Below are 12,139 nucleotides of genomic sequence, written 5' to 3'. Positions count from 1 at the left end.
TGAACAATAAGCTGGACTGGTCTAACAACACGGCTGCACTCTATAAAAAGGGCATGAGTAGGCTGTATCTGCTGAGGCGACTCAGATCTTTTGGGGTTCAGGGGGAGCTTTTGAGAACATTTTACAATTCAGTGGTGGCATTAGCCATTTTTTTATGCAGTAGTACATTGGGGGTGTGGCATCTCAGCTGCCGACAGGAGGAAGTTGAATAAACTCATTAAGAGGGCTAGTGCTGTTCTGGGATGCAAGCTGGACTCAATAGAGATAGTGGGAGAGAGCAGGATGGTAGCGAAACTGACATCTATGCTGGGTCACGAGCGTTATCCAATGCATGTCACTCTGTCAACACTGAGCAGCTGTTTCAGTGACAGGCTGCTACACCCTGTGTGTATAAAGGAGAGACATCACCGGTCCTTCCTACCCACTGCAGTTAGATTGTATAATAAGCACCACCCCAATAGAGCACAAGTCACTTTAGAACTACTGGAGATGTTTTACTGACTACTTTTTTATACAGTTTTATACATTACACAAGGACAATGTAACTATTCTTAAGAACTGTGGGTTCCCATTAGAAAAGGTTATCCTTGTTGTTGTACTTATTTATTTAATGTATTTAGCATTAGTGCGTAGGATGATAAGACTGTCTGTTACTGCGATAAATGGCTGTACATGGTGGTTGGGCTTTCCCCACATGAGCTCAAACAGGTATGGTGCTGGGAAGCATGCCCAAGGAATGTGTATTTGCTGCATGTCCTACTGAAGATGTATGGGGGGGGGGGGGTTGTCTGTAAGTCTCTTTTCCTTTATTGTCTTGGACGCTGTAACAATGCAAATTTCTCCCTTGGGAGACAATTAAAGGATTATCTTATCTTATCTTATCTTATCTTAGCGCAATCGGGTTTTTCTTTCCCCCAAAGATTTTTGGGCAATAATTCTCAGCACACTGGACCACCAGTGCACATGAAACTTGCCGTGCTGGTAGCCCCACTAGCCTGATAAGGAATAGAAGCACACACACACACACACACACATACCGGTACACACACACACAAACACACACACACACACCGGCACACACAGACACACACACACACACACACATAAGTGCACACAGATGGGCCAAAACCCATGACAACACGATAATTCACTACCGAAATGTTTGCAGTTAATCTAATAGTACTTTTTCACGTAGAATCCATTCTGACATTTTTTTTATAATGCCTAGTGAATGAGAATGTTCATATTTTGATAAATTAGCAAAAATAAAGGGTGGCTGTGGCTGTGTGATGTTGTCCGAGTTTATTTATAAGACGATTTATACAGACAGTACCTTCACGAAGTTTTCCGGGCGCCGCCATCTTGAAATCTTGCGTGTCACGAGAAGAAACTACAGCTGATACGTGAATACTCACAATAGTAATGTTGACAGAAGACGTGCTGTACACGTAAAGAAGGAGTGGACCGCCACATGTGCATATAGTCTAGACTGCAGCGTCAGCTGGCATAACGGAGGATAAGACGAAGACAGGATGGTTCATGTCACGTATCAGCTGTAGTTTCGCTCTTTCTCGTCAATCAACTTCCTGTGACAGGCGAGATTTCAAGGAAAACATTGTGAAGGTACTGTCTGTATAAATCGTCTTGTAAATAAACTACCAGTGTTTTTTCAAAGTTCTTAATGTCTCATTTTAAATGTCAGGGCCCTCGGAAGTCTACCAATGAAGTGTGGAGCTACTTTGAGCCTCGTAAATGGTGTAAAACAGTGATATATTTGCATGGCTAACCCAATGCCCGAGGCACCCCATTGAAAACCTGTTGGTAGCATTGACTAACTAGCGCCAGATTTCACAGTGCAGGGGACAAGCCGAGATGGGCTATGAGACAAAAGTTCACACTCGGTATCATGTTTCAACACACTTTAGGTCAAAATCACACTGAACTTATCCTTTAATAGAACACTTTGCTGTGTGCACCGGGGTACAAATAGAATTCCCTTCTAATTGCACCAGGGTACGAATAGCATACACTGCAAATTGTACCAGGGGTGCAAATAGCCTTACCCTTAAAAATATTTATTTAAAAATATAATATGTAATATAACTACATGTACCGCAGAGCGGTACAAAATATGACCGCCGCCCAGTCCAGCACATCTTTTCCACAAAAATAAATCACGCTGAAAGGCCTATATGATTCTAACTGTCTCACTAAATTGCATTATCCACACTCAATTCTCACTGGTATCTGCTAGACAACAAGTACCAAAACATGATTAGTTCATAGATTTCACATGTAAATATTTTATACAACCCCACCCCCATCTTGCCTGTTCATAATTCTAAGAAATTCTTGAATTGTGTGCATGTGTGCGTGTACGTGTTTGTGTGTGTGTGTGTGTATGTGTGTGCGTGTGTGCATGTGTTTGTGGGTGTGCCTGTGTGTGTGCGTGTGTGTGTGTGTGTGTGTGTGTGTGTGTGTGTGTGTCTGTGTGTGCGTGCTTGTGTGTTTGTCTGCGTATGTGTGTTTGTGCATGTGCATGCATGCATACATATTTCTACTGTGTGAGTATGTGTCATACGTATGACGTGGGTGTGTTGCATACATACGCGTAGATTACGGGGGGGGGGGGGGCGGGGGGGATATGTCCCCACCACTATTTATAATTTGAATTTTGTCCACACCACTTCTAAAAATGTGCAAACCAATTGCGACCGAAAAATTACCACATACCGAAATCATCGAGTCTAAACCATGCGATAGGCACAATGACATCCTCACAGCATGCACACCTGCCTGGATATGTGTGGAGTAGTGTTGCGCGGTTAAGGTTTTTTAACATCCGCACCCACCCAACCCGTCAGGAGCGTCGATCCGCACCCACCCGACCCTCCAGTCATTTAATGCCTGCTAGAGTTGACTGTAGCTCGGAATGGAATCGGTTGCAATCCAGCGATAAAACAAAGCATGAGCGTCGGTCTGCCCTATATAGGCTATATCCTCTGATTGTAATGTTTACAGATATCTAGGCGATATTTGTAACATTTTTTTTGTATTTGGCCTGTTATAAAATCATGTAGGCCTATCAGTGCCGGCGCTCCGCACACGCACATCACGCACTGCGCGTAGGGCACCAAGTGCCTGAGGGGGCACCAATAAATCTGGGTCGTGAAAAATCACCACAATAGGCTACTTGTATTAATAACAAATAAAATATTTATAAAGCATGTTAATATGCAAAAGCAATACAAAAGTAATATAGGCTTAGACCAAATTAGTCGAGAAAAAGGTGAATCTCCTGTGCAGTCCTCTCTCCAGTCTCCCTCTGGTGCCCCCCTCCCCCACCTCCCAGTGGTCTGTTCGATTATTCCTCAATCCCAAATTTGGCAGACAGTAGACATCACCTTGAAAAGGCACTAAGAGTCGGGGCGGATAAAAGGAAAAAGAAGACAGCGGGATGATGCTCGCGCTTCACTTGCAGCACCACCAAGCATTTGTGCTTAGGGCACCCAAATGGCTAGCGCCGGCCCTGAGGCCTATTGAACAATTGAAACACATTGTGAACCCCAAAGTTGGAGACATGCAGACATTGCTGCAAATTTAAATCCGGATTACTCTGGAATGGCTAACTGTACAAGGGAGTGCTTTAAACTTTAATTAAAACTTTAAACTTCAATTACACCTTTGTGTTCGGTAAGGTCTGCTGTTTATTCTGATATATGGTTTGTCATGTGTTGAGGGAAAGTTCGCGAAGCCAAGATGAATTGGGAGACGGGCGCAGAAAATATGATTATGAAAGTTAGGCTACTTTTCTCGCGAACCGTTTACCACAACAACTAACCACCAACATTGTTTAAAAGCTGAGAAAACATCTCTTTCGTGTGATACATGTGATGAATAGGCTACTTCGCAAGTAGTTCAGCAAATTTGGGTGGGACAGAAATACCTTTACAGAGCAGCAGATCTGGCCATATCGGCTCTTATGTAGGCCCTACATTGATTTAAATGCATTATCGCTTCACTACCCAACACACGAACAAGACAGAAAAGAAAAAAGAAACCAATGAGCTTATGTCGCGATTTCCGATAGGCCTAGGCTTAGAGAAAAGACAGCTATTGATAACCTAACAATTAGGATTTGCTTTGCCTACTCTGCTGTTTGGTTGTCCCAAACTTTGAGACGACCCATACTCGCATTAACTGAATCTTATCAACCCGAACTGCGATGTTCCAAACAGAGTGACAGGATGCAATGCCTAATAATCTCACTGTCTACAGCATAACTGCTAACAGTGCGCCTAGGCCTACTGTTAAACACCTGAAAAATATTCAGGTGCTGTTTTCTTTTCATGACGTGCACTAGGCCTAAGTTTGAATGATTTATGACTGAATGGAACGTGGCGTTTTTAAGCTCCAGAACTGCTTATCACGTCGTGTGACAAAGTTTACACCAATCATCATCTTCTAATGTATCCTTATGTTGAGATGTCCATTCTTTTTGCCCTAGGCTATCATTTGTGCGTGAAGCATGTTTCAATTAAGACAGAAGCTATTTTTATTGTTGTAATATTGAATGATTACAGGATTACGGCTGGCGGCGCCACTGACCAAGGCCACAGTAGCCTGTGAACCTCTGATTTTCAAAGGGGAATCACGGCCAACGCAGGGGGCAACTCTTCTCTTCAATTTCCCTTCCAAATTACTTTATATTGTCTGAAGACATCTATCGCAAGAATCTAACATTCTAAGCAACAGCAAAGCAAATGCAAGCTAACCAAACAAAGTTGGTTCTCCCGTCATGGTTTTGGAAATCACACACATGCTGCATCTGAAGGCCCACGCATAATAAGGCCTACGACTATCACTCTACACTCCCCTGTTGCACGTCACATTAATAGCTGATCCTGCCTCCTGGCTCCCCAAAATGCCACATCATGTGAACAGATCAGCAGGCCTGCAAATTTTCCCCTCGTTTTCAGACACACGTTGCGGCAAAAAGACGTCTCCTATTCCCGCAAATTTAGCGTGATCTCTGTGTGAAAAGGCCTTTTGTTGAAGCATATCCTACAGTGCAAATTCTTCTTGTTTTAGTGTTTAGTTAATAAGAAAGCATTGTCTCTACCTCAATATGAACTGCAAAGGACAGCCTAGGCTATAGGCACATTGTTTTTTTTTTTGTCGGTTCGGGTCAGTTTCGGGTAGTTAATCAGTGCATATTTTTGAGGGTCGAGTGGGTGAAGATCGACTCTCCTGACGGGTCGGGTGGGTGCGGATGTTAAAAAACCTTAACCGGCGCAACACTACTGTTGAGCATATTGTAATGCAGCGTTGAATGGATGAATAGCTTACATAAGGGTACCCCGCACTTTTCAAACCACACTCAAGCTTATGGTTATTGTCCCCACCACTATTAAAAACAAACTGACGCCATTGCGTATGATTACTGTGAATGTATGTGTGTGCGTGTGTATCTGTTTATGCACATGTGTGCACATGGAATGGGTTAACATGACCCCTGGAGGCAAACATACAGAAAAAATTGGTCATCCTAGGCCCTACGGTTCTCAAGATATTCACAGAAAACTGTGTCTGCCCTACCCTCCTTTCGGGGGGTCCAGTCCAGCGGGGGGGGCTACAGATCAAAACGAAAAACGATGGTTCCATGCTATCGATGTGGGGTTACATGCCCACCAAGTTTTGTGTACCCCGGTCTTTCAGTGTCCCAGGAATCCTTGTTGGTGTACGGTCACTAAAGGTACACATAAATAATTGTATTGTAAGGCCCCCCATGAACGAAAGTTCACAAAACTTGGCATGCATTTGGAAGGTGTCATAATGATCCTACACTTTCAGTTTCGTGCAGTTTTGACTATGTTAGGTCACAGATACCTGCGATTACAACACCTCATTTTTACTTTTTTTGTGTTTAACTAGGTGGCGCTATACATGAAATGAGTGGTTATGGAATGGGTTGACATGGGCCCTTGAGATCAACATACAAAAAAAATGGTCCTCCTAAACCCTATGGTTCTCGAGATATTCACAGAAAACTGTGTCTGCCCAACCTTCCTTTCGGGGGTCCAGTCCAGCAGAGGGGCTACAGATCAAAACGAAAAACGATGGTTCCGTGCTATCCATGTGGGGTTACATGCCCACCAAGTTTCGTGTACCCCGGTCTTTCAGTGTCCCGGGAATCCTTGACGGAAATTTGGACATGCGAAAAAACAAAAAAACAAATTCTGACTAAACCTATATGACCGCCGCTTCGCTGCGCGGTGGTCATAATAAATATATTAATTGTGCAGATTGATAACCCACATGATTGACATGTCTGTTGTACAATAGACATAGACAATAGCCATTACTCCCTGAACACTATAAATCTGACAAATGCATGTACGCATTAAAAGTGTAATCAAGCATTCGCTAGTTTGCCCATTGGATTGTTTGACATTGAGTGCTGAGAATAACCATGTTTGACTTGGTAGCTGGCAGTGGTCCTGAGATGCCAATAGCAGAGATCACATGTGAGTGATGTCTACTGACACCCCTTATGGATATGTATGAGCTTAGTGCTAATAGTGAAATGGAGGAGAAAGGGGAGGAGGTGGGAGGCTTTGCAACTCAAGAGCATGTGATATTGTGGGCAGGTAAGGAGGGTTTACATTTGAGTGATGGCTGTCAATCATCCTCCCAAACTTTGTGACAGAGTCTAACGTTTGTGATCGATAGTTTAGATCAGTGGTTCTCAAATGGGGGTACGCGTACCCCTGGGGGTATGTGAAGGCACTCCAGGGGGTACGTGAGATTTTTAAATATACATATATTTAAAATTTGCAATAAACTTAGTCATGGATTATTAAAGTTTAAAATGTTCAAAATAGTTTTTTTCCAAATGTTTGAATTTTGTATGTGTTTATCAGTTCCAAAATTAGACACTGATGGCACAGTGCTCTGTTTTAAGTCTTTTTTTTCTCAACTAAAAATGCTTTGCGCTTGTTAGGGGGTAGGCTACTTGGCTGAAAAAATATTTCACAGGGGGTACATCACTGAAAAAAGGTTGAGAACCACTGGTTTAGATGACAGAGGTTAACTTTAATGTTGGTCCAACTTCCAGTTTGAACACTGTACCCAAGCATCACTGCTTACATGGTGTTAAATTAGAAAAAAAGATTTTCTGGCGAAATTAGCTTTTATTAATGCAACAACCATTTGTTGCCATGTTGTTTAAATTATAGCCCATAGTCTTGCCACATCCTTAATGTTTTCCAACACTTTATCTTGATGCTCTAAATCTCTTAAGCACTGAAAGCACAATAAAGCTAAGTTTAACTAAGTAAGTCAGTAAAGGAAGTTGTAAATTGTGAGTTGAGTTGTAACAACTCAACTCACAACATGAGACAATAATAACATCTTTAAACTATTGCATTTATTGTTTGATAGCAAAAAGAACAGATGACTATAAGCAGCTTCTTAAAGGAACATGACTTAAATCATGTGTTGCCTACCTTTGCCCCTTTAGACTGGCTTCCTGTTGTATGTCGACTCGTTTCTCCATGTTTCAGCCACTCGTCATTGCATCCAGATTAATCACGTCATGACAAGCTACAATAAACCACAACAAATCAGCATGTATGCCTACTACATAACATTTATCAATGCTGCTGCTGATCTCACTTGATTTTTTCTAAGAAATGCCTGTCAAACAGCTTACAGCAGCTTTAGAATACAGTAACACTGTAGCACATAGCATAGTAACACATAATACAGTAGCTCAAGACCATCATTAAACTAGATGTGGAGCGGTACAAAATATGACCGCCGCCCAGTCCAGCACATTTTTTCCACAAAAATAAATCACGCTAAAAGGCCTATATGATTCTAACTGTCTCACGAAATTGCATTATCCACACTCAATTCTCACTGGTATCTGCTAGACAACAAGTACCAAAACATGATTAGTTCATAGATTTCACATGTAAAATTCATTTTATACAACCCCACCTCCATCTTGCCTGTTCATAATTCTGAGAAATTCTTGATTGTTTGTGTTATGTTTATGTTATGTGTGTGGGTGTGTGTGAGTGTGAGTGTGTGTGTGTGTGTGTGTGTGTGTGTGTGTGTGTGTGTGTGTGTGTGTGTGCGTGCTTGTGTGTGTGCCTGCGTATGTGCCTGTGCATGCAAGCGTACATATGTCTACTGTGTGAGTATGTGTCATACGTATGATTACTGTGAATGTATGTATGTGTGTGTGTGTGTATCTGTTTGTGCACATGTGTGCACATGAAATGGGTTAACATGACCCCTGGAGGCAAACATACAGAAAAAAAATGGTCATCCTAGGCCCTACAGTTCTCAAGATATTGACAGAGAACTGTGTCTGCCCTACCCTCCTTTCGGGGGGTCCAGTCCAGCGGGGGGGCTACAGATCAAAACGGAAAATGATGGTTCCATGCTATCCATGTGGGGGTACATGCCCACCAAGTTTTGTGTACCCCGGTCTTTCAGTGTCCCGGGAATCCTTGTTGGTGTACGTCACTAAATGTACACATAAATTATTTTATTGTAAGGCCCCCCATGAACGAAAGTACACAAAACTTGGCATGCATTCGGAGGGTGTCATAATGATCCTACACATTTAATTTTGTGCAGTTTTGACCTTGTCAGCCAGAGATATTGTGATGAAAACACCTAATTTTTTGCTTTTTAATTTTTAACTAGGTGGCGCTATACATGAAATAAGTGGTAATGGGATGGGTTGACATGGCCCCTTGAGATCAACATAGAAAAAAAAATGGTTCTCCTAAACCTTACGGTTCTCGAGATATTCACAGAAAACTGTGTCTGCCCTACCCTCCTTTCGGGGGGTGCAGTCCAGCGGGGGGGCTACAGATCAAAATGAAAAACAATGGTTCCATGCTATCCATATGGGGTTACATGCCCACCAAGTTTCGTCTACCGCGGTCTTTCAGTGTCCTGGGAATCATTGACGGAAATTTGGACATGCGAAAAAGAAAAGAAAAAAAAAAAAATCTGACTAAACCTATATGACCGCCGCTTCGCTTCGCGGCGGTCATAATAATAGGGTTCTGTGTGAAAGCATATTTTGAAATATACAGTAGGTCTGTTGTTTCAGGAAAACATAGCTAAACTTAAAAAACTGCCCAAAAGGATCCATTACTATTCAGGGGGATTTTTTTATGATCTAAAGTGTTCACATCTTACTATAATAAATATTGTTTTTTCCTGAGTTCCTGGGTGTTCTTTCTCTGAGCACTCCATTCAAATCTATGTTGTTGTGACCTAATTGTCCACTGATATTCCCATATATATAATTGTGCCAACACATTTTTAGTATCACTAATAGTTAATTTAACATGGGTGTACACTGAAACCCTACAAAGAAAGCAAAAATGGGACACATTCAATGGGTAGTCCTACAGAAACAGTGTTGTAACTAGAATAAACCTCGCAATGCACCCACTTTTTAAAAATGACAGACCATCGCGACCCATTCACTTAAGAGCAAACAATCATCCACCAATATTGTTTTAGGCCACAGGTTCTCAAACTTTTCTATGCCCCCCCCCCCCAGGTATTGGTGATGCACTGATTCCTTAGTTTCCCACAATTCTGCAATCTCAATTACACATGAAACAATATTTTCAAAGCTGTAAAAAGTTTTGTACAAACACACAACCTCAGCTTTTTCTCATCCTGCTTTGAGCACAGTTGTGTTGCATTTTGAGCATCATCAGCGTGGAAAGTTGGAAATGACTACCGAAAATATACGCCTGTCACGGTATGTTGTGACAGGCTATGTTGTAAGAATGGAACTATAGAGGCTTTTGCTCAATAGCCAAAAGATAATGCGCCTTTATTGTAGGCTAGCCTAGTAGAGTTCACGAGGTGGAAAACCAGAGGAAATAATAGCGTTTAAAATGTCCATTTAAATTGTACTGTAGCTTAATATAATGCGCTGTAGTGTGTTTTAAATCCGAATTATTAATGATTGTGAGGAGGTTGCTATTACCTTTAAAGAGTGCATCTACAATTGAAAATATCTACAGCCTATGACGCAAATTGAATAGCCATGTCCGGTATATGGATGTCTGCTTTAGTTGACAGCATGGTAACTAGATTTTAATCGGTCAAGCTAAAGAGATGGTGTCCGTTAATGTTTGTTCAAAAAGGCCGATTCATGTCCCTTGCATTTTGCAACTGCGAGGTCCATGGCAGGCACCCCACAGAAATGTTTCATTTTGTGAGTGTCCACGCTGTCCCCTCTGTGACGCGTTCGCCCCCCAGTTTCAGAGCTATTCTAAATGCAAAATTGCACATACTGTAGGGCTGTGACTGTAGTTAACAAACTAGATCCTAATAGAAAACTGTTAGCTTTCCTGGCTAAATGGTAGGCCTAATACACAACATAAATTATGCTGGCGACCCAAATAAAATCTCCTGCGACCCACCCGTGGGTCGTGACCCAGTCTTTGAGAACCAATTCTCTAAATCTATTCATTGTTCATACACTGATGTGTGATATGATGATGCCCATTATGGACATTTCTGTTGTACAAAGCTGACAGCCTGACACATAAATGTCATAAGTATGCATTTTCTCTCTTAAAGTGGCTGTTATTTAGAACATACTGTACATGTTTGTGTCTGAGGGAACTCAAACACTGCAGTTGCAGTTGCAGAACTACAGTGATTGGCTTCATAACCTCATGGATATGACAGTTTAATAAAACCACTGTGGTCATAAAATGTAAACTGATCAGTTAACAAAACAGTGCATGAGTATCTTATTTGAGTAATTTGAATCACCTCTGCCTGCTAATGTGAACGTACAGTAGCTCACCCCTTTTTCCCTGTCCTTACTGACCCAACCATTCCAGTGCAAGGCAATTTTATTAGCACATTTCATACACAGGGGTAACTCAATGTGCTTTACATAAACAAGTGCAAAGAGTAGGCTGCATAAAAACATAATGGGCAGTAGTTTAAAGATGTTTAAAAAGTAAAGTACATAGAGTAGAATAGTAAAAGACATAAAAGACAACACAGAATAATTAAAAGACAGAGTGCAACATTACTGGAACACAGCCAACAGCTTAACCTTATGCCTCGTCATAACACAGCCAACAGCTTAACCTTAACCTTATGCCTCGTCATAACACAGCCAACAGCTTAACCTTATGCCTCGTCATAACACAGCCAACAGCTTAACCTTATGCCTCGTCATAACTCCAGTTAGGCTGTTGTATTAGATTTAGCTATAGGTAGACCATCTAACCCTAACAAAGCCTGATCCTTGGCCATCAGGCAGTTTACAACAGGTTATTAGTAGTGTGACAAGACCTCTGTCTGCCTTTGATTATCGGCACACAGTAAGTGTGTCCTTTATGAAACTCACACAGGTTCTCAATGAGAAAAGGAGTGATGAGCACTCTGATTATCAGCATGAAAGCTCATGGTTTAAGGGGGGGGGGGGGGGGGGGGCTTTAAAAGTAGATAAAATAGAGTATATACATATAAGACATAAAGTAGAGTAACTCAGAGAGCACTTCTGATTTCTGGAACAGAGCCAACAGATTAACCTTGTGCTTCATCACACCTCCAGTTTGACTGTTGCATTAAATTTAGCTATAGACCAGCTAACCCAAAAAATCTATGGCCATCAAACAGTTTCTCGACACGTTATTAATATTGTGACAAAAAAAAAGTCACAATAATGAGTAAGTTGCTCAGCATCCTCTCCAAAAGTGGCGTAATGATTTCCTGTTAAACCTGTCCCCGTCCTTACAGAGAGGAGATTATGGCTTTAGATAGTGAGCAACACATTCCAGTGAACTTGGAAACCAGTTTAACTTGAACTTGGAAAAAAAGGACAAAGCCAAAGAATTTGTTTGTATGTGGATAGTTTTAACATTAGAGTAAGGGCTTGAAGTTCCAAATATGTGATTATGTTGGATATGTTGTTATTAATGACTAAATTTAAAAGCACCTTGGCAATTGGCTATCAAAAGGGAAAAAAGGGTGGAATGTCCACACACTTGCTCCCATCAGGAATTTTTAATGACTTTTACTGGTGACTTTCACACTTCCTTACTGTTTATTTTTCACTTAACTCTAA

General features: G+C 41.5%; 1 protein-coding gene across 10 annotated transcripts in view; it reads right to left on the bottom strand.

The window, feature by feature from the left end:
- LOC143127181 (NLR family CARD domain-containing protein 3-like) overlaps positions 1-12,139 on the bottom strand; it is a 237,603-nt gene that overhangs the window by 224,981 nt on the left and 483 nt on the right. For 9 of the 10 annotated variants that reach the window (XM_076288498.1, XM_076288503.1, XM_076288500.1 and 6 more), the window contains exon 2: positions 7,509-7,605. The exons of the other annotated variant lie outside the window; for it this stretch is intronic. In XM_076288498.1, coding sequence (XP_076144613.1) covers positions 7,509-7,558 — 50 coding nt within the window. In that variant the 5' untranslated portion in view covers positions 7,559-7,605. The remainder of the gene's footprint in view (positions 1-7,508; positions 7,606-12,139) is intronic. 10 annotated transcript variants of the gene reach the window in all.

This window comes from Alosa pseudoharengus, unplaced genomic scaffold (genome assembly GCF_046254945.1).
Source record: "Alosa pseudoharengus isolate Yale_2024_CS ecotype anadromous, Long Island Sound unplaced genomic scaffold, YU_APseudo_1.1 YU_APseudo_1.1_scf_17, whole genome shotgun sequence".
Taxonomy (NCBI): domain Eukaryota; kingdom Metazoa; phylum Chordata; class Actinopteri; order Clupeiformes; family Clupeidae; genus Alosa; species Alosa pseudoharengus.
The sequence above is the reverse complement of the archived record's forward strand: the minus strand, read 5'-3'. Positions and strand labels throughout refer to the sequence as shown.